The sequence below is a fragment of the Chinchilla lanigera genome, unplaced genomic scaffold (genome assembly GCF_000276665.1).
Source record: "Chinchilla lanigera isolate Chin_1 unplaced genomic scaffold, ChiLan1.0 scaffold00002, whole genome shotgun sequence".
Classification (NCBI taxonomy): Eukaryota; Metazoa; Chordata; class Mammalia; order Rodentia; family Chinchillidae; genus Chinchilla; species Chinchilla lanigera.
The window spans coordinates 36,665,553-36,689,440 of record NW_004955403.1 but is presented as its reverse complement, the minus strand read 5'-3'; the positions used below and the strand labels follow the sequence as shown (position 1 = coordinate 36,689,440).

Here is a 23,888-nt window from a genome sequence, read left to right as displayed (position 1 = left end):
GTATCAGAGATCAATACACACTTCTCAGATGAAGAAATACAAATGACAAATAAATATATGAAAAAATGTTCAACATCATCTGAGATGCATCTTAGTCACCTGAGAGATGCAAATTAAAGCAAGACTGAGATTCCATCTCACCCCAGAAAGAATGACTATCATCAAGAAATCAACCAATAACAAATGCTGAAGGGGTTGTGGGGAGAAAGGAACCCTTCTCCACTGTTGGGAGTGTAGACTGATGCAACTACTATGGAAATCAGTGTGGAGATTCCTAAAAAAACTAGGATTGGCAATCCCATTTGACCCAGCCATTCCTCTTCTGGATATCTTCCCAGAAGAATTAAAAACGTCATACCATAGTGGTATATGTGCATCCATGTTTATAGTGGCACAATGTGTAATGGCTAAATCTTGAAAAACGATGTGATTTTTTATACAATGGAGTAATACTCAGCTATAAAGAAGGATAAACTTAAGGCTTTTATAGGTAAATGGATGCAACTAGAGACCATACTCCTTAAGTGAAATAAATCAGACTCTCATGTGTAAACATCATATTGTCTCCCTAGTGTTAGAAACTGAAAGAGTAAAGAAGTTACAAAATGTACAATAGATATTGTGAAAGGGAAAGAAACTGCTCACAAGGAAAGAATAACTCTGATGGGGGAAAGGAGAAAAGGAAGCACTGTATATATGTGATGTGTAGTATTGAAAAGAGAAAAACTTAACCAGTTGCTGAGCAGACACACTATTTCTGTTACTAAGGTAAATTTCTGAGTAACATTTTAAAGTGGTTACTGTCAAATGTAGCAATGAATATGCTTGGAATCTGGTTGGCGTCAACATCAGTAATTTTTCACAGAACTTCTGTTGTAATATCCATTGGCACCTCCTGCTATCCCAGGACCTAATTCTACAAGGGCACCATTATTATTTGGCACAGATTGAGCACTCCTCCTCCAAAAATCTGTAATGCCCTAAAATCTGAAACTCTTTGACCTGAGTATGATGCTGTAAATGGAAAATTCCATACTACGAAACTATTTTATGCACAAAATTATTTAAAATATCTATTACCTTCAGATTTGTATATCCAGTATTCTTAAGATATGAATGAATTTTGTTTAAAATCAAGTTTTATCCTCAGAATATCTCATACATGCACATATTCTACAATCTGAAAAAAAATTAGAAACCTGCAACTTCGGTTCCAGACATTTTGGATAAGGGAGGCACAGTGCACAATGTTTTTTTTTTTTTTAAACAGTGTCTCGCTTTGTAGTGTAGGCTGGCCTTGAGCTCACTATATAGCTCAGGCTGGCCTTGAACTTGGGGCAGTCCTGCCTCAGCCTCTAAACTGCTGGGATTACAGGTGTGTGCCACTACACCCCTGGGATGCTCAACCTTGATTATATATATTCCTAGCAGGATTAATAAATGTATCTTGGAATAGATTAATTAGATGAAGAGTTTTGGGAAGTAATCATTGTGTATTACTTATTATTATTATTATTAACTATTATTATTTTGTTTTTTTAAAAATTATTATTATTTTGTTGTTGAGGTTTGATAGTGTATTCCTTCAAAAATGGAACAGAAATTACCGGAAGTCCTCCTTTTTTATTTATTTATTTTTTTTTGGTTTTGGTTTTTCTCCGGTACCGGGAACCGAACTCACGACCTGCGCTTGCCAGGCAGGCGCTTTTTGCCGCTGAGCTAAATCCCCAGCCTCCGGAAGTCCTCCTAATGAAAAGTGAAAATTGTATCCATGGGCAAGGTGGAAAATCTTCATTCAGAATAATTTTGTGTCTACCAAAAGATAAAGAATTAACAAAAGGTCCAAAACTTGTATTGCATATAACAAGGCTATAATAATTTTAACTATGATAAATTTTAAAGGAAGTAACTACCACAAAAAGTTAAGAGAAAGTAAAGCATTTCTTCCAAGTTATGCACAGAATTCCCTGAGTTTCAGGAGTACTTCTTTAGTATACCTTTTAAGTGTCAATTTCCAGACTTTCTCTTCTCAAAATCTCTTTTTGCTACTAACAAGTTATTGGCACTTGCAGCAGTTACTTTTAAAAATGTAGGTTAGAGTTATAAATACCATATTAGAACTTAAAGGGGAAGAATGAAAAAATTTTAATTGAGTTTTAGAAAGACAATAAAGCTGGGAATGTAGCTCATTGGGAGGGTTCTTGCCTAGCATGTTTGTGGCCCTGGGTTCGATTGCCAATACCCCCCAATAAAACAAAACAAAATAACCCACAAAAGCAACATTATAGTAATTACATTTTAACATTAATACAATTTTAATGAAAAATGTATTTTTTTTTTTTTTTTGGTTTTTCTCCAGTACCGGGAACCGAACTCACGACCTTGCGCTTGTCAGGCAGGCGCTTTTGCCGCTGAGCTAAATCCCCAGCCCCGAAAAATGTATTTTACAAAACAAAAATAAAATAGGATGAATGGCATTGTTTCACATTTTTAAAAAAATCTGTAATGTCTGGCTTTAAAGAAAATAGACTGTGAAATATGTGTACTTCATTCTGTTATAATATGTTGTTTCAGTTGAAGTATATAGAATTATGTAAGAAAAGCAGTTTTATAATTATATAGCTAGAAAGGAAGAAATAACTTAATAGTGTTTTTATTTTTTAACTTTTTTAATTTTTATTTTTTGGGTTTTTTTTCCAGTACCGAGAATCGAACTCACGACCTCGTGCTTGCCAGGCAGGTGCTGTGCCACTGAGCTAAATCCCCAGCCCTTAATAGTGTTTTTAGGTCATTATGAATATTCTTCTTTGATATTATTCCAGAACTTGTCAAGTGATAATTTCTTTTTTTTGGTACTGGAAATTGAACTCAGGACCTTGCTCTTGCCAGTCAGGCACTGTGTCACTGAGCTATATCCCCGGCCCCCAAGTGATGATTTCTTAAACGTTTATTGCAATGTGGAAACCATATTAATGAACATTTTATGCTCTATTAAATTAAAATCCATTGACTCATTTTGCACTTTTAATAGATCAATTATCCATGCACGGTTTTATAATACCATGTACTAGTCATTCAGAAAATTGATTCATCGACACAGTAGTACAAACTGAGTAGCTTACCCGGCATATTTATATTCTAAGATTTCTGGCATTGGCAAGGTTAATTTCTTCTGAGGCCTTTCTTTGACTTAAAGATAGCCATTTTCCTCTGAATATCTGGGTCTTAGTCTCTTTTTCTTTGAAGGAAATCAGTCACATGGATTAGAACCCACTTCAATGGCCTCATTTATCTAATTATCTCTTTAAAGGGGTACTTTGAACCTTATCCGTAGATGCAGTCATTCTCTGACGTACTGGGTTTAGGACTTTTGGGAGAACACAAAATCAACCCATAACAGCTGATTTGTGCAGATTATGCCCCCACTCCCCATCAAACCCAGGGCTTGGGCTATGATAGGCAAGGGTTTTACCTCTGAGCTACATCCTTAGCCCTTTTTAATTAATTAATTAATTAATTAATTAATTTATTTGAGGTAGGGTGTTGCTAAGTTGCCCAAGCTGGCCTGGAACTTGCAACCCTTCTGCCTCAGTCTCTCAAGTAGTTAGGATAATAGACATGTACCACCACACCCAGATGATCTTGCAAATATTGCTAGTGTTCACACATTTCACTATGCAAAATGAAGAAATGACATTTTTACTACCATCACCAGTCCCATCAGAAAAGTCTTTAACTGTGGAAAAGATACTTGGCTCACAATGGTGAAAATGTTTTCCAATATTTAAGTTTTGTTTGAGAAGTTGAGTTTTATATTGGCCACAGATACCATCAGCTGTTTTACTTGAAGAGACAAACTCACTTGTTCACGTTGAGAAAATGTCTACCAGATTCCTACATCTAAACAACTACAGTATAGTGTTCTTTCCAATAAAAATGGTGTTCTGTGATAAAAGTTCAGCTCATAACTCAAAAGTTTGACACAAAAAGGCTTTCGTTAAGATAGAACCATTTTACAACAGTATGAGCAGAAGTGCTGTACTCTTCCCATTTTCTCACACAGAATATTAAAATGATAGTATGCTTTAGAGAGTTATGTTTTAATAAAACAAATATTATTTCCTGTTATTACCAGGATCATTTGGAAGAGAAATAAACTTTTGTTTTTTGCACATGCATAGTGGGGAAAAATACAGTGATTTCTAGTACATTTTGGTGCCACTGCTTTGATTTCATTCACTTTTGATTTTGTACCATAAATGCAGAGGTCAATACAATAAAAAAAGGAAAAGAATGTTGTGGTTGGCTAAATAAGAACACCCTTCCATATCCTAGTTCCTGGTACCTGTGAATATGTTACCATGCATGATGAAATGAACTTTGTAGTTGTGACTGAATCAAAGATTTTAAAATGGATTGCTTGGGTGGTACCAGTGTAATCACAAAGATCCTTGAAGGAGGGAGCGGGAAGAGTCTGCAGTAGTGGTTAGCAGGTATGTTGAGGTAAGGTAGATAGTTAAGTGACTGAGAAGGTAGTTAAGAAGAGTCTTCAGTGGTGGTGAACCCAGGGCATGCATGCTGCTTCACCTGTTTGTATCACTGAAAACTCTAAAAGGTTTGCTATCACTGAAAATCACACAAGTGAGGGTTTTGACACTTTTTTTCCAAGTAATGGGAGATCACAGAGTTTAGGTGGTGACTTTGAAAGCAAGTGTAATAGTTAAGAAGAGAGATGACAGTGTACAGTGTTTTAAAAATTGATGATAGAATTATTGCTAAAGAAAAAAATGCTAAGACAGTTGGAGTTTGTTGTTTCTTATTACTAATAAGCTCTTTGGTATCAGTTCAGTGAAAAAATGCTAATAATCCAACTATAGCTTTTTAGTAAACATAGTGTCCTTGTATGTGATTTATAAGCAAAGTGAAATTTCTGATAGTGTAAAGTTGTGGTATAGCTCAGAAGTCCAAGAAAGGAATTCTGAGTTAGAATAATTTGACATTGCTTGTGTTTCAAAGGTTATATCTGTGCATGTTGTGTTCAGTAGATGACAAGCTGATTTTAGTTGTATTGGTTTATTTGGCATCTACCAATAACATTGGTGATAATTATTCTAATGAATGAAATGTTTGGCAACCCGTCAGATTCTTTTTTCTTTTTCCTTGTGTGGAGTTGGTACATGTACATAAAACATCTTAATTCTCTTTCTTTAATTCCCTTTCCCTGTCCTCCCTCCCCTCTCCTTCTGTCTCTTGGTACACCCTGTCAGATTCTAAAGTCAAATTTGGCAATAAGAACTCATAAGCCTTTTAGAAAGTATGAAACAATTATATTTTAAGTCTTCATTTTTTAAAGGGTGTTTTGGAAATTCTTAAAATGAAGTCAACACTACTGCTACCACTTAATGGTTGGCTATTGGGAAAAGGTCAGAACTCTTTCAAATAGTCTACTCAGAATTATTTTTAGAAATAATTCCAGAGTTCATCTAGCACTTATTCTGAGCAAGGTCATGCTCTTCATACATGTGATAGCCTTCACATTCTGTTGCCAGCTACCCTGTAACCATTTTCTGCACGTGTGTCTCCATGTGGCTGCAGTTAGAGCAGTCCACTTAACCTACTTAATATATGTGGAAGTAGAAGACTGCCCAGATTTGTGTGTTTAAATAAGAGTAAGGTGATGCATTTAGGGAAAATTAACCCAGTTTATGTACTGCTGTGATTCAGTGTTTCAAATGTATAGGGAAGAGAAATTGGTCTTGATAAACTGGTGCCTTAGCTGGGGATATAGCTCAGCGGCACAAGCACCTGCCTGGCAAGTGCAAGGTCCTAAGTTCGATTCCTGGTACCAAAAAAAAAAAAAGAAAAAGAGTGTCCCTGAAGAAGATAAACTGGTGCCTTGATAAAATTAACTAATAGAAAGCTAATTAAATACAAAATGGGATTGAAAAGAAATAGGCTTTTTATTATAATATCCAACTATGGTGATTGGTACCTCAAATATCTGCAATTATTGGCATTGCTCTGAAAAAAAAAATTAAGTCCAAGGAAAGCTAATTAAAATTCAAGTCAATGAAAAATTTTTGTGTGTGTGTGTGTGTACTGTTCGGTACTGTGTGTTCTACCTTTGTCATTTGAGTATCATGATGTAATGCATTAAGTTTTCTCCCATGCATCTACACTATTTATGAACTTTTCCTGCAAGAAGAGTTTAGAACACACTAATTCCTTAGAAGCAATGCTTAGGAGAAATGAAAGTCGTTGTAGATATTCATGCACTTGTTACCTGCCACTGGTTGAGATGATAAAAAAGATTAAATTTAGAGGTAGGAAAAAATGAAAAAATGAAATCCACTTTAAATGTTGATAGAGATAGTTAGGGTAAATTTCTAACTCAGACTTTCAAACACAGATGAGATCCATAAACATAATTGTACAGTTTAATGAGTTGTTATAAAACATACATTGTTATAGCCCATGTAGTTTCAGAGAATAAAGAATGGCCATATTCCAGATGTACTTCCCTGATCACAACCCCTTCCTCCTCATCTAGAGGTCATTAGTTTTCTCTTTGCTCACTTTATTGTTTTATGATTTGGACATGTTACTGTGCTTATTAAAGCATAGTAATTATATTGCCAGTTTTTGAAGGTTAAATGAACGGTTATAGTCATTTGGTTATATGCCCTGTGTTTCTTGCTTTCATATAGTGTGGTTTTCCTTATAGCTCTTTGTGATTTTTCTCTATGCTATGTCACTCTGTATTTTGAATACACTGCAGTTTGCCCATTCATTTTATTTTTGATAAATCCTTAAGTTTTTAACAGTTTGTAGTGGTTACAAACAATGCTACTTTAAATATTATGCAAATATCTTGTTGTGTGTATGCACATAGTTCATTTTTTCTGGGTGTGAACTTGCTGGGTCATAGATTATGATTTCCTTAGTGGTGCTCCAGTGCACACGCAGACTACGGATGTATCAGAACTTCCATTACGCTGCATTCACCAACCATTTGATACTGTCAGGCATTTAAATGAAATATCTGACAGGTCATTTGTCTTTCTATTGAAGTTGTCAGTCTTCTTAGAGACTTATAAAATGTCTTTAATTTCTAGATAGAAATGTTTTGTTTGGTATAGGTGCTGTTATGGTTTGTGTCTGGATGTCCCCTCAAAGCCTCATACAGTCGTGGGGTGGGTTTTTAGAGTTTTTGCTGGGATTAGGGGTGTGATTGCTACACCTGCCCCTGGGGCGGATAGTTTGCATATGTAAGGGAGAGAAAGAGGCTGCTTGAAGTTGCTCCTCCCCTTGTGCTCTGGCTGTCTTTTGCTATCTTCAGCCTCCATGAAGGGTTGCCTTCTACCATGTGCCAGTCTGCCTTGGAGCCAGCTGAGTATGGACTGAAATCTCCACAAACCGTAAGCCAGATAAGCCTTTCCTTCCTTAATTTTGGGTGTCAGGTGTATTGTTTTGGCAACGAAAGAAAAGTAACCAAGACAGGTGCTATGAATAATCTACTTTGTGGGTTGCATTTAACTCCCCTAATGGACATATTACAGATGTGTAATGGTCCTGTATATTAATTTTCTCCTTGCTAGCTTATGTTTTTCTGTGTCTTAAGAAAAATGTAGAGGTAGTCTAAGGTTATGAAGATATATTCTTGTATCATTTTGTAAGACTTTGTCTTTTATCTATAGGTTGATAATTATCTGAATGATATGTGTGCATTTTAGATTATATTTAATTTTTTAGGTACAGATAGCTAGACGTTCCGGCATCAGTTCCTTAGAAAACTATTTTGTACCCATTCTTAATCAGTCTACCTTTGATATATGTGAAGGACCCCTATGTAGCAAGCTCTATCGAGCATTCTTTACTCTTGGTACTTTTTGTCCTGATAATGGTTATTTGTGTCTTCTCCTCTCAGCTCCTTTGTTCTCCCTCCACTCCTTCCTCTTCTGCACGCCCTCTGCGTTCCTTCTTCTCTCCTTCCTCATCCCTTTCACCTTTCCCTATTCTCTTATTGATCTGTATCACTACAGATATCAGTCATTAGTCTTTCCAGTAAGTCAGTTTTGCTAATGTTCTTTTCTGTTCTCTGTTTCATTAATTTCTGATCACATTTCTTTCTACTTTCTTTGGATTTATTTTGCTGTATTTTTTTAAATTGCTTGGTGAGCTCCTTAGTTTTAAGCCTCTCTTCTGCTAAATATATTGAAGAGCTACACATTTCCTTCCAGGTACTGTTTTATCTTTATGCCTATAGCCTTTGTTATCATTATCATTAATTAAAAGTCATTTTTAACTTTTAGAGTGGTATGTATTTTGGCTTGTAGGTTACTTAGAAGTATAGTTCATAAGGTTACTTAGAAGTATAGTTCATAATTTCCAAACATGAGGAATTTCTTTGAATTGGTTTATAACATTATTTCATTGTGGTTATAGAGTAAACATTGTATAATTTCAGTGTATTGAAATTTTTACAACTTGCATTGTGACCCAGGAAACTTTTATAAATGTTCTATACATATATCCTAGGGAGAAGATAGAAGAGAACCCGTGAATGTGTATGAGTTTTTGCTTATAGCATTGTCTACATTTCTGTTACATAAAGTTTGTTACTCTGTTAAAATCATCTGTTTTCCATTCTGGTTTTTCTCCTTGTTTCCATTCATTGACAGTGATATGTTAAGAATTTTTCATTGATTTATAAATTTTACCTAGTACTACTATTATAGACAGCTAAGTTAGGTAGAAAGAGTATAGGCAGTCAGTCAGGGCTAGGCCCTTGAGGGAGTCAGTGCAGAAAATGGGAACACATTACAACTGTGGCTAGAGATGGATCCGTTAAAGGCCAGGCCTCAAGATAAAGACAGAATGACCAGGTCTGCTGCCTCCCCAGAAATAAGCAATATACTATAATTGGTATCACCTGGTCCAGTAAACTCTAGCTAGACATCAGTCATCCAGGTAGGTGACAAGCACTTCCTGACTCATCTCTTCAAAGAAAGGTCCTTATTCTTTCCATGCACACTTGCTACATGACTTGCTTTCCCACTGGATCAGCATTACCTAAGCACCTATACTTGTAATCTTACTGGTTTTTCATAGTTTTGTCCCATGTTGTACCCACCTCAGGATTTTGCTCTATAAAACTTCCTTTCCTCATTCAGGTCCCCTCTTGTCTCTCAGGAGCTCTTTTTCCCAATAAAGTTTTGCTACTCTTCACTTCTGTTGTTCCTTAGAATTCATTCTTTGATTTTGGGGAATACAAACATGGAGTATCTACCATCTACTAATTTGGGATTTATAATATTTCCCTTATATCATTTGGAGGTCTTATATCACTACTTCTTGACATTTTGTCAATTTTTTATTTATATATTTTGATCCTATGTAAGTAGATTATATCTTTTTGCTAATTGAACCCCTTCTATTTTTTAAATGACTCTACCTCCAATTATACTTTTTTACTTTGTAATTTATTTTGATATTACTGTTCATTTTTTTGTTTTGTTTTGTTTTTTGTTTTTCTCTGGTATCAGAAATCGAACTCACAACCTTGCGCTTGCCAGGCAGGCTCTGTGCCACTGAGCTAAATCCCCAGCCCCTACTGTTCAATTTTTGTATTAGAGTTAATATACTTTGCTTTTTAGAAATCCTTTTACTTTTTAGCTTTTCTTTTCCATATTAGTTGATTCTTGTAATCACGTAGTTGAAATTAAAACTTCAATCAGTGGTTATCTTTTGATGGGAGCATTTGGTGTATTTACATTTAATGTAAATATTGATTTATTTGCATTTATTTCTAAAAGTTAAAACTAAAATCTTTTCTTTGGTCCTTTTACCAACTTGTGTTCATTCATCAAGTATATTTGACAAATTCTTTGAAAAGGAATTATTCAGGTATTTAAAAAATGCTGGCTATTTTTTGTTTTGATTTTGAAAAAATCATTAGGTAATGTTTGTGAAAGAAAAATAAAACTATTCATGTTTTTAATCCTATAAGATGTTACTTGAGATTTAAATAGTCTGATAGAGGAAACTTTTTTATTAGATATAAATATTGTAAAAATATTTTAAAATTTAAACTAATTTTTTTGTGTGTGCTAGAGGTTGAACCCAAGGTTTTGCATATTTGCTAAGCACATGATCTACCTCTGAACTATACCTTGGCCTAAAAAACTATTTTCTATTTTCAATTTATTTTCTTGTTTTTTTCTTAGAATTCAACTTTATAATGGTATATCTTGAATTGTTTGTCCTTGAAAGTTTTTCTGTGTGTTTTTTTTCTCTAACTCTTTTTCTTGGGTATGAGAACTCAGGATGCAAGTTAAAGCTTAGTGCCATGAACACATCCGCAAATAAATCTGAAGTTGACATTAACTGACTATCAGCTGTAGTTGTTAACCTGCTTTTTCCAGTAATATGTATTTAGTTAGGGGAATAAAAATATAATTTGTACTAATATTTATCTCATATAAATACATTTTAAAAAATCTTTATAACAGAAAAATTCAAAGGCACAAAGAAAGTGCCTTCTTGTTCTCAGTACTTAGCAAAAATAATTATCAACTCATGGCCAATTTATTTATTATCTGCCCCCTCCTTGTTTATTTTGAAATAAGTGTGAAATATCATTATATGTACATATATTTCATTATCTTGAAAACATCGATTCATTAAAATGCTGTTATCCATCTAAATTGTGAATAATTTCATAAATCAAATATCTTGTCTCACAGTTCCTCAGCTGTTTCATAAACATTGTACATCAAAATTGTATCTTTTGTTATTTAACTTTATAGCCACTACACACACACACACACACACACACACACACACACACACACCTCCATGCTATTTATTTGTTAAAGAAATCAGGTCATCTGTTTTCTAGTTTGGGTTTTCCTGTGTCCATTCCTCAGCTCTCAACTCTCACTTAGCATGTTTCTCTGTTCTAGTATTTTCTGTAAATTAGTAGTGCTATCTAAAGGCCAATTATTTTAAAAAAATTTAAGCACCTCTCAAAACTAAAGTTGTAGATTTCTTGAATCTTCAGTAGGGCTTACAGGTGGAACCATTATGATGGTGTTGTCATCTCTTTTACCTCCTTGATTTATAGATGCGGACATACAACTTTGAGAAGTTGGGATTTATCATATCAAGTTGAGATTAGACTTTAGGGTATTTCTGAAAGTAGAAATATCCTGTTTATGAATTTTAACTCCTACATATGCTACCATGTTAGTGGTTTTTGTTCTTCAGAGATTTGATCCAAAGCATTTTCCCCCAACTGAACACTTGAATTCTTCAGTTCATCTTCTGCTCTCCTACTAAAGCCTTACCTTAATTCTAATTCAGTTTATTAAGCTGTTAATACCCAATCTGTATCAAAGTCCACTTTTACCACATCTTCCAGTATACCACTTACTTTTCTAAAGTATGGCTGGAGAGCATTTAACCTAACTAAAGATATTTTGTTTTACTTTTCCTTTGTGTACTTGCAGTTGCACCCAGGGCCTCGTGCATTCCTTGGCCAGTGCTCTACAGGAGGTGTGCCTCAAGCCCTTGTTTATTTTTATTTTGAGACAGAGTCTCACTAAATTTCCCAGGCCTCTCAACTTTCTATCTTCCTGTTTCAGCCTCCCTTTAGAGTAACTGAGATTATAGGTGTGTACCACTGTGCTAAAAGCAAAGTAATTTTTTTTACTTTAAGAAAAAGTGGTATCTGTCAACCTTCATGAGAGATTTTCTTTCTCATGAGAGATGCTTACTTCTGAAATGTTGTAAATGTTCATATTTAGTGTTGCAAAAGTAATACATTTGTTTTAAAGAAAATTAAAATGATGTATAACGATATAAATACTGAGTACAACCCTACCTTCCCACTTCTTATTTATCAGTGACAAAAACAGTGAAGTTTGGTGTTTCTCATTCAGAAATTAACTATTCAATAGGGGTACAATTATATGCTGTATATGCGCACACACACACACACACACACACATATACATACATAAATTTGATCTTTAAAGATAAAGTAAATATCATTGTTAAACTTTTACTCAGTGCAGCATTGTTAATGTTTTTACAGAGAGGACGTTCTCACATTAGCACTAATTGTCATTTTCATTCTTCAGGAACAAGTTGTAGATCAGGAAAAACAAGTTAGGCAAGTGTCAACAAATACCAGGAAAACTTGTAGATAGGTTTTTCTTTTTATGTAGACATGAAGGTACATAAACAATGTCCAATTAAACCTATGTTACTGGGGTTGGTGTTTTAGCTTGTTGGTACAGTGATTGTCTAGCATGTGTTAGGTCCTCAGTTTGTCCCTAACACTTGGGAAAAACAAAAAACCTAAATCACTAAGAAATGTCATAACAATATATATTTTAGAAATATAACAAAACATACCAAAAGAATCACAAATGACAGTTTTTCTTGCTCTTTGCCAAAGTTTTCCCTGTTTAAAAAAGAAAACTATTTCCGATAAAATTTGAAAAATACAAGAATAAAACCCCTGCTACCTACTTTTCCATCATAGATGTTAATATCCAGCATCAATTAGATGGGAATATTCCTGTGGCAGTAATTCTAGTTTTTATTCTTTTCCTAGAGCCTTATCTCTTAGTCCCCAGATGAGATATTATAAGGAACTCTAAAGGCTCACATGTTTCAAAAGAAACCTTTTTAACAATCCAGTGGTGGGGGGAGACCCCAAATAACTAAAGCCTACTAGACAAATTGATTTTTTCTCTTTTTCTTTACTGCACCCTGCCTGAGACCTCTGTCATTGCTTCCCTCTGCTGGAATTTCATATATAACTTTGAGTTGGAATGTTTCTTCTTTGTAAGGGGAAATCTTTTTTGTCTATGTCTTGTACTCTGAGTAACTACTTTGAAGATAATGATGCACAGACTATTTAACAGTTGTTATACTCATTTTGTTATGAAATGTTATTTTTTCATAAAATGAAAAATTATGAAAAGAACAGAAGAAAACAAATTTTATAGAAGCCCCTTGAACTCTACAGAATTCTCTAATGGATAGTTTTAAAATTTTATTTCTTTTTATTTTTTAATGTCACTACATAAAATAGGCATTTCAAGAGAACAGTCTAGAGGAATCACCTTAAGAGGTAGCTATAAAATTTTGAACTCTGATCACAAATGTGCATCATTTTTGTTTGGAATGATAAGTTTAAAAAGTTTTACTCTGGATTTCATAAAAATATCTGTCAGATATAATTGGAATATTGTACCTAACTTTGAAATGCATTTTACTGTTTTTTTTTTCTTTATCACAAAATCTTATGAGACAGTGAAAAAGTGGGAAATGTGATAGGGAAATCTCTTGATTAGTAAATCTTTTTGCATAATTCCCATGTGTTGTAGTTGTGTGGTAGGTTAATAAATTTCTCCTTTCACCTTCAAAGCTAGAATGTCTTACTAGCTAGTTCATTAAAGGAAGGAAACAAGAGGCTGCTGGAGGGGATTAGTGAGATAAAACACTATTCAACTCTAGTGGAAGAGTTGACGGCTGCCGTATATTTTATACAAGAATACACTTAAAACCAAGTCTCTTGAGAAACCTTTGGTACGTTTTAGTTTTTCATTGTTATGACTCATATGCCACCACTGCATAAAATTAGTACATTCATATTGTAAAATCATACAACCTTAGCAAAGTGTTGCTCCCATTTTTCTACATTATAAATGAAAAGAGGCATTGTCTCCGCTTAAAATTTGCTTTTTATATCCCTGTAGTATATACTTTGTTCTTTTCATTTGTCTTCAAAAAGAATGTTCCTGTTGTTTTACTGCGGTCTCTATTGATGCTATTGAAACTATATTCTGAGTGCTTTCAAATTCTTAAACCAGTTTTGTCTGTTATACTTGGCGCTTAGTCATCATCCTGCGAAGCAGGACCTGATTAAGAAGGCTGTTCCGCCTCTAAGCCTTGCTAGATTGTAGCCACTAGCAACCAGGCTGCAATAATTTCCCTTTGATGACATCATCCACTGTGGAAGAACCCAGTTGCTTCAGCGAGTGGAACTACAGTTCTAACCCTCATCAAATATGGCATCTCCCTTGCCTGCTGCTGCAGGGGTGGAAAAAATGCCACTGTCTTTTTAAGCTAGCTAGCTTTTCTTTTTCTTCTTTTTAAAAATTCTAATCATGGATGCTTCTTCTGATCCCTATTTGCCTTATGACGGGGGAGGAGACAATATTCCCCTGAGGGAATTACATAAAAGAGGTAATACCATCCCCTTGCTATGAATCCTCTGTTGGTATGTTTTGCATGCAGCTGGGCGGTTCTCTAGTTTAAACAGATTCTCGTTTGTCCTTTAAATACTGCAGTATGTTGTTTAGCTGCCCTGGTTATGAGTGAGGGGAAAATGCAACCTCCGGAATGGTTCTGTAGTCGTCCCTGATTGTTTTCTGTGTGCAGATTAGTACTGCTTCAGATCGCACTGGGCTCTGACTCCATCTTCTGTGTGAAAATCCTCTTTCTGTTTAGCTAGGAAAATGAATTAAGTCGCTTTTGTAGTTAACTAGAGTGTTGGTTGGCACCTCACAAGTAATGTTTTTCTTCCTTCTGGAAACTTGTTTCTTTAAATTTACTGGGGAGATCAAATGTCTATGTACTGTTGTATTTCACCTGCTGCCTAAGAGCACGTAGATTTTACATCACATAATAGAATTATAGTAAACACTCTTAACTATATTTTAGAACATTTTAAAATGGCAGTAAAGGTGAAAATACTACCATGTTAATATTTTTCATTTAATATGTATTTCACCTAATTAACATACTACATTGTCCTCCACAGATATTTTGTAAAATTTGATATTATAAAATACAGTTAGGTTCTTTTTACACATTAGAAAGAAATTAGTCAGTAGTTTATAGAAAACAGAATAGCACCCAGTAATTGTGTAAATCTTTTGGCAGGTACTGCTTCAGTTTTCTTCCAACTAATTATATGTTCATTAAACTACTACCCTTTTGTTCATTTTTCTTTAAACCGATTATTCTACAAATTGATTGACATTTGTTCTAGAAAAAAAATGACTTCAAAAAATCTCTTTGGTAGATAGCTTCATTTATGAGTCATGTTAGTTTGAATTACTGCAGGATATTATAAACTTCATGGTTTAGCCTAAACTTTTATTTATAAAGTAAATAAGGAACACATGATTTTATGTAGCATATGTAATAGCATTTTTTATTTAAAATATACTTTGTATCCTGGCAATACTTTTAAATTCCACTAAAATGTAGAAATTAAAATCTGTTGATCAAATATGTATTTTTGCTTTGTGTCTGCTAGACACTATTTTAGGTTTTGAATCCTTGCAACACTATCCTATAAAATTAATGTTGTTAGTAAAAGGTTATCTTTTATATTTTGAGGAAAACCATATAAAGGTCATGTTACATATGTTATGTTAGACCATTTGAAGAAATACCTACAAGCATAAAGAAACAAAAATTTCTTCTGATCTTACCACCCAGACAATTTTTTTGTCTTTCTTAATTCTTATTGTGATTCTATGTTCTCTTTTGTCCTATGTTCCCGTCAATTTTCTGGTAAGAATTTCTTTAAATAGGAAGGGAGGTGAAGAATGACCGTTCTAATTCCACAGTATTTGCTAATTAGTAATTAAACTGTAAAACCAGACAGGCATATTTTCTCTGCACTATTACAACATCCGTTTGTTAATGATGATAAACTAGGAGGCCTGGGCTTGAGAAATTTCAATTCCCAGTGTGGAGCCTGATAGCCTTTGACAGAACTTACTTATAGACTGTCTCTGTGTGAAACGTACAGATATTAAGAATTGTCAAAAGTTATGTGAGAGCTGGCATGGTTACTGATATGTATTATAAAAATAGAGCCTTTTAATTTCTGTTTTCATAAATAATCCTGAAGAATTATGTGTAAGAACTAAGTAAGTCCCGTAAAAGCATTTTTATAAGTAATGTGTATTTGTGTCAAAAATCAGTCAGTTATCAGGCTTGACTCTGAATTACCAAAACTATACTGTAGTATCCTAGTAAGAGGTTATTTATGTGGTAAGAGGTTATTTATGTTCCATAATTTATGAACCGTGGTAGCTGTGGCTTAACACAAGGAACTAATAATGTGGAGGTGGGCAGATAACATGAACTGAGAAAACTAAATCAGCTTCCTCATGCAGACACAACTATGATGATTAGATGTGGATATTCACCCTGATAAGAAGGGAAGAGGCAAATAAAGTATAAAATTACAAAGGATATTTACAAAGTAAGTAGGCATCTGTTTACTAAATCCCTAAATACTAGAGCTAGAGATTATATTTGTTGGGTAAATTAGACTTAATACTGTGCTGTGCTTCAAGGTGAGATGATAAATAATGCAGTTTCCTATATAAATGAATGATACAGAGGCTAGAAGTATAAGTATATGCAAAACAATGCATTGAATATATTATGGATAGTTTAGAAATTAAGATGACATTTTAGAAATAGCTATTTTTGGTAAATTTCCTCTACAGGAACAGTCAAGCTCATTCAGATTGTCTCTTTATGAAAATAAAAAATTACTTGGACTGTTTTATTTAGTGTTTTCACTTTCTTCTTAATTGTTCATGAAGTTTAACAATTTTTGGTGGTTGAATTCTTTTCTTCTACCAAGTCCTTACAATAGATTTGATCTTTTGTGTTGAAATCTCCATTTATTTCATGAAGAGTCTTTTAAATTTTTTAAATATTGTTTCATTCAAGGCATTTATTTAGCTTTTGTATATAAAGCATGACTACTGTAGAGAATGATGTTGATAATAATAGTAATATTAATAATGGCTAATACTTACATTGTTACAAATCATTTTAATTTTTGTCACAACCATGTGAAGTCAGTACGTTCCATTTTCCATTTGACAAAACTGAGGTAAAGAAATATTAAAGTCAGTATTTGATTCTAGTATTTGGCTCCTCCTCTAATCATGAGGATACATAGTACTATTTCTCACCATGTGAATTTCTGAAATGATTTATGGGTTAAGTCTGGTAGGTGTGTAGGAAAGGTTCCTAAGTTTAAAACAGAATCAAAACCTGAGGCAGTTAAAAAATGGCTTGTAAATGGTACCGACTGTGTTTTCTGTGGGAATTTAAGGGAGGAAGATAGTCTTCTTTTGACAGTGTTATTAAATAGGCCATCTTCAAGTATGCAAGGGAATTGGATAGGACATTCCTGGTAGAGAGAACAGAATGAGTAAATGCTATGACAGAAATAAACTCCTAGGACCTTAGTCTTTGATTAGTTTTGCTTTATCAAACTGATACAGTAGTTTTCCTGAGGGTCAGTAAAAGGGTTAGTTAAGAAAGATCATGCATTTAAACTTTTTTGTTATATAATGGATGCATATATTTGGGTTTTTTTCCTTCCTCACAGTATTAGTTAGCTTTTTTTTTGTACATTATTTGGAAATTCACGTATTAAAAGGTATTGTAATTGCCAGAGGGACATTCTGTAGGCTTCTTGTAAAATAATTGGATTCTGGTCTTTATTGTACTTAATTACCCCTAATTTTTTATACAGCCAGAAAAACCTCCCCTTAAATATTAATTCATCTAAGTGTCTATAAATTAAAAGAACAAATAAAAGTTTTTTACTTGATATTTGAAACTCTTTATGTTCTGGTTTATGCTAAAACAATTTAAATTTATCTTGCCCACAATACCTGAATTTTAAATCTTTGGTAAAATCCTGATCATGCTACTAACTACAGCTCTACTTCTAAAAATAACTAACACTTTACTGTGATTAATTTTATATCATCTTATGGCTTGTCATGCAGCAGAAATGCTTTTTGTATCAGTATTTCAGAATGTGAGCATATCTCTTGCCACACTGATTAGTTTTATAACTTTAGCTATTTTCCCGTCATTCAGGTCGCTGCTTTGTGTCTACACTACAGGAGACTAGTAGTTTAAATTGTACTTTAAAATTTTATTTTTGTTTTTAATTAACATATATTTAATTTACAGTTTTTTTTGAAGTCTCTTATGACCTCAGATTCAAAGATGAATTTAATTTCTTCTACAAATTTTGTGAAATTTGTTTTCATGTAATACATAGATCATTATGTATGCAGAGTTAATAAGTAAGTGAGTAACTTGTTTCCTAGTATACCTCGGTTCTAATGGTCGCTTTATCTACCCTACCTAAGGATGGGGCTTGTTATTTGAGGTGGCAACAGAACAGAGAAGGAAGCCATAAATTGAATTGTATAATTCAAGTTCAGCATTGGGATTTGGTATTAATTTCTAAGTCTTTACAGTTTAAATATTTAAACAACTGCTTGTCTACCAAATGCAGGGCAGTATGATTGCCATTACCTTTTTAATCTTTGACTTGGAGTCTGTTCTGTGGAACTTTTCTTTTTTTCTTTGTACTGGGAATTAGACTCAGGACCTCGCACTTGCCAAGCAGGTGCTATGCCACTGCGCTATATGCCCTGCCCTGGAACTTTTATTATCAGTGTTTCTGGAACTTCTACTATCAATTTGTAACATTTACTTTCTCCTCCCTTACCAGGATGACCGTTCCTTATCAGTAGGGTTACAGGGAAGGGGAAACATATATATGAAACATACATACATACATATTTATTTATTTATTTATTTGAGAGACAGACTGAGCACAGGAGCGAGAGCTTGAACTAGACTTCTTGAATACACTGGAGTAACTTCATTACTCCATTGTCAGGGAATGAATACATCCAGCTTTGGATTTCTGTTTTATGTGTGTCTGAAAAAATGGTAATCTATATCATACGTTAAAATGACAGGTGTCACTACTTTTATGTGTTCAGAGGTTGACTGCAGAGATAGAAAGTAACAGTTTATATTAGTAACTAGATTGATATATTTTAATAGAAAACTTTTACTTGAGTGTCCCCTTTGAGAAAAGTCCTATGCTACTGTTGATGTGACTGGACTGTACTCCTAAACTCAGTTTAAAGTGCAGTTGGGTTCTTCTGCTTTTTGTTTTTGTTTTCATTTAGTTCAGTTCAGCAAATATATATTGCAGGCTAGAGGGTGGGAATAGAAAGGTTTTTATTATGGGAAAGCAGGTAATTTCCATTACCTATCATTCCTGTTCATTGTTTAAGAAACTATAGGTTTTAACATATGGAACATGAAATTGCTTGTGACTAGTGTTAAAAGGCAAGACAGACAGATGGACGAATGGACAGATGGATGGGTGGATGGAAGGAAAGAAGACAGGCAAGAAGGAAGGAAGGAAAGAAGGAAAGAAAAAAATAGGGGAAATGTTACTATGTACCAAGGTGTAAGAATTGTTTACTGAAATTTGGTTTTACTTAGGTACATATCTGTGTAGTACGTCAGAAATATTTTTGTTGTGTGCCCTATTCAAAAACCTTTGAAACCCAGTTTCTAAGTGTGTGTCTGGCAGGACAGTTAGCCCTGCCTAGAACAAAGGTTCACTTCCTGTGGCATAAGATAAATCTGGAACAACCTGACAGTAAAGTGAGGGTGTGTTAGTTGCTATCATAAGTTTCTGTTAAAGCATAGGGCTGAGTGCTGGGATCAGAGCACTGCCTGTGACTATTACTGTAAGTTGTTTTTTTGCAGTTTTTTTAAGTATTAGAGGGAAAGGTGATCTGGAACTTGGAACCAGAGACAGAGGAGCAATAGTGATGATGAAAGGGAAGCTGTGTCAGTTGTCCAAAAGCTAAGTGCATGTGCGTTTGGAGTAGGTACTACCTAATAGTTCTTAATCCACTCGGAGAGAAGGATGTCCACATATTTCAAAATATATAGATAAGCCAACTATGAAATGTCTATTAGGCACTGGTGCATAGTGATGGTGACTTTGGAATCAAACTGCTTGAATTTGAATCCCAGTTCTGCTGCTTACTAGCTGCTGACCTTGTGCATATTTCTTAATATTCTGTACCTTTTCTTATTTATAAAGTAGAAATAATAATATCTGTCTCACAGGGTTATTTTGAGGATTAAATGAGCAAGAAGAACATGTCCGGTGCCTAGTAAGTACTCAATAAATGCTAGTTGTTGTTTTTCCTGTTTTTATTAGATATGAAGTAGTTAACAGTATCTGGCCTCTGCATGGGAAAGATTAATTTTGATGGAGTCCCATTTACCTATTTTTTCCCTTGGTGTTATGTATTAGAACTTCTACCTAAGGCAGAGTTGCAAAAATTACTCATTTTTTAAAGGTTTTTGTAGTTTTAGCTCTTACATTTAGATCTAGGGTCCATTTTGTTATTTTTATGTGTCTGTGAGAGTATAGGGATCTAGTTATACATACTCCTGCAGTTGTAGACAGCTAACTGTCCCAGTTTCATTTGTTGAAAAGATTATTTCTTCCAGACCATTAGAAAAATATTTCTTTAAAGAATATGAATAATTTTAAATTTACTTCTCCATTTTTTTCCCTCATTACTGAGGACTGGCCTCAGCCTTTGCACGGGGCTGTTCCTGCAGCCCTGTGTATTTTCTATTTTGAGACAGGGCCTTGCAAAGTCCGTAAATTGCCAAAGCTGGACTTGAATTTCTTATCCTCCTGCCTCAGCCTCTCAGAGTACTGTTGGTATAGTCATGAGCTTTGTTCACATTTTTAATTGGCCTTATTAAACTTTTGAAATACATTGATTTATCCTTGGTTGAAAATAACCTGTACAGTGGGTGGGTGCTTATAAGCTTGAGGAGTTCCCACTGTAATTTCCGATCCTCAGTGATTTCCCCAAGTTGGCTCTGTGCTGTGCTTATCCATAACTGGATTTAATAGCAGGAAAAGCTTGGAATGCCCAGACATAAACAATATGACATGATTACCATTTATACTTATTAAACTTTCATGTCTCCATTTTAGCCAAATATGTGGTTGTGACCCTCACTGCCACCACGCAGGGCTGCTACAAGTTTTTTTGTTTGGATTGCAGATAGTAAATATTGCAACAGATTTTTATTTTCATAGGTGTTCTTGAATTTTATAAAGTTTCGTTACTCTGGAAAAATGAAATAAGGTGAAAAGTCCTCCTACAGTTATTTTTGGCAAGTAAGTTGCAAGCTAGTTACAGTCATTGATTGGATAATTTTTCCTACTTACTGAAATATTTCAGCATTGTTATTATTTGAACTATGAAATGTCCATTACTTATGGGAAACTTTGTTTCCTTGTCCATACTGGCATATTGAATTATCTTTTATAGAATTTTTTAGAACTTTTATAGAATTTTATGGAACTATCTTTTATAGTGTGCTGTTGAAGATTTCATTGCCCAAAGTTATAAGATACTTCTTCTCTTTTTGTCATATCATCATATTTTTTGTTAAAATTTATAGCATATTTGCACTGTAATGCAACCTGATAAAGTTTTAAACATTTAAAATATTTTGTGCAAAAATAATAGCTTTCATTTACTGATTTGTTAGTATCTGTCCATTATAGTGTTAATGTGCTACATTATTTGTCTGTAGTAAAATTATGTCAAAGAAGTTAGTAAGTAACTTGTGTTGGATCACAAAACTAACAGGTAACAAACAGAGCTGGAATTTGACTCTATACCTTTCTGACCTTGAAATTCATTACGATCATGGAATTTCTCTTCTGGGTCACTCGGAAAGAAAAATGATCTTTTTTTCCAGTCTTTTTTATTCCTGTTTTTCAACCAACAAATAGTAAAGTAAAATAGCAATCATTGGCATTTGGTGGTCAGCCCTCCAGAAAAGTTTTATTTATTTTTCTTGTTTTAAATTTGGGAGGTAACTGATTCTCAGATCATACTTATAATCTGTAAGTCTTGGGGATCTGGATAACAGGGACTACCTTATATCCCTTTAAATATTCAGTTGTTAAAATTAATTGGCTCCAACTGTTTTTCTGTCACTGTGCTTGAGGTTGATAGTTTTGATTGGTCTAGCTTAGATTAGATGCCTTTTCCTTAAAATAGTTGTTTTGTTACAGAAAAGAGGGAAAAGTGATACCCGGTGAACAAAAATGTGTTCAACTGTGTTTTGTCTTGAAGAACTCTTTGTCTTCCAGAGCTACCTTCCATATATCCATTTTAGAAAAGCCGTATTATCATTTTCTAATGAGTGAACTCTTGAAATATTTTAAGAAAGAAGGAAAGGGAGGTGGCACAGTGGCTCATGCCTATAATGCTAGTACTCAGGAGGCTGAGGCAGGAGGATCATGAGCTTGAGGTTAGCCTGGGCTACATAGCAATTTCTAGGCCAACCTGGACTACAGAATGAGACCTTGTCTAAAACAAAAAACAAAGAAAAAAGGCAAAGTGTACTTTAAGTATGAGGAAACTTTAATTTGTATTATTACAATAAAATGATATATACTTCATTAGTGCGTAAGTTAAAGTTGAGAGGTAAAGTTGAGAAATTTGTATCTTAAGTTGTTCATTAAAATTTTTAACACATGTATATAGTGGATTTGTATTACATCTCACTTTAATTAAACTGTATACTCATCTAGCTTCAGTCAGCTATACATAAAGGATGTACAGTACTAAGGATATTCTATAACCATTGTTACTGGTATTGTTAGGAAACATCATACATTTAAAATTACTCTTCCTGTGGGATACATTCGCTTTTCTGTTACCACAGTAGAAGTGGAATTTTCCCTTCTTGGTTTAGAGTAGGGTAGAATTCCTTTCCTTCTCTTTAATTTTACTGAGGTGAATTACAAAAGAAAACATTTGGTGTGTCATGTGCTAAACTAATTGAATGTTGAACATATTTAGCTTTTAGATACTGTATTTTGAATTGTTACCATTTTGTAAATTAAGATGTTACTTTCCACAGTTGTTATTTGAAAGTCACTAACTTCAAGACATATGACTAATGTAAGTATTTATTGCACTGCTGTACCTTTATCAATCTCCTAAGAATGAGAATAGCACTTTCTCCTTTCTCATTTCATAAGTTTATTGGATGAATACATAATTTGTTTGCTTATCTTCATAGTGCAAAAGGATGTATTGTGGATGCATGTTCAGGGGTATAGAAGTTTTCTGTTTTTGTACCAGAGATCAGAAGTCTGCCTCGTCAGCACTACCCATATACCCTCTATAAGGACACACTGGAAGAAAACAGGTGTCAAAGTTTGCAAGACATTTCAGAGTAGACTTTTTAAAAAAGTAATTTCAGGGCTGGGGATATATAGCTTAGCTGCAGAGCAGTTACCTGGCATGTACAATCCCCAGCACTCCCCATTTTTTCCCTAATTTTACAGAACTTGAATACAAAAATCCCAAATACCCTTCATTTCCATTCCCCAAATGTGAACATTTTACCACATTTGTTCCTTCTTTCTCTCATTCTTATACTTGCTCTTATATGTGTGTAGCTGTATTACATATATACACTACGTTATTTTTTTCTGAGTGCTATAGAGAGCAGAATGAAAAGATAGTTTATATTTATACCCCTAAATACTTCAGTGTGTTTTTCTTTAAGAAAGAACACACTCATATAGTTGCTGTTTAGTTTTCAAAACCAAAAATTTGACATTGAAGCCAGATATATTGGCATAAGCTTATATCACATCACTTGGGAGCCTGAGGAAGGAGGATCACTAGCTGTAGGCAGAGGTGGATTACAGTGTCACTGTTTAAAAAAAAAGTGATGGTATAGTGCTTTTTGATCTATAGATCATTTCCAGTATGCCGTTATACCACTATGTTCTTTACTACAAAATAAACTTTTTTTCCTGGTTTAGGTGGAACACATTTTCATGTCTCTTTTTATTTTATTTTATTTTATTTTATTTCTTTGGTTTTTCTTTTGAGAGGGTCTTGCTATATAGTCCAGGCTGACTCAAAGAA

The 23,888-nt window shown here is 34.0% G+C and overlaps 1 protein-coding gene across 9 annotated transcripts in view; it reads left to right on the top strand.

The window, feature by feature from the left end:
* Positions 1-23,888, top strand: part of Clcn3 (chloride channel, voltage-sensitive 3) — an 84,331-nt gene that overhangs the window by 20,761 nt on the left and 39,682 nt on the right. The window contains exons 2-3 of one of the 9 annotated variants that reach the window (XM_005373559.2): positions 20,026-20,072; positions 22,867-22,907. The exons of 5 other annotated variants lie outside the window; for them this stretch is intronic. Coding sequence is in view for 2 of the 4 variants with exons in the window: in XM_005373556.2 (XP_005373613.1) it covers positions 14,184-14,262 (79 nt within the window). In the remaining 2 variants the exon portion in view is untranslated. Of the gene's footprint in view, positions 1-14,040; positions 14,263-20,025; positions 20,073-22,866; positions 22,908-23,888 lie in introns of those variants that run through there. 3 more of the 9 variants (XM_005373561.2, XM_005373556.2, XM_005373562.2) reach the window with 3 other exon arrangements.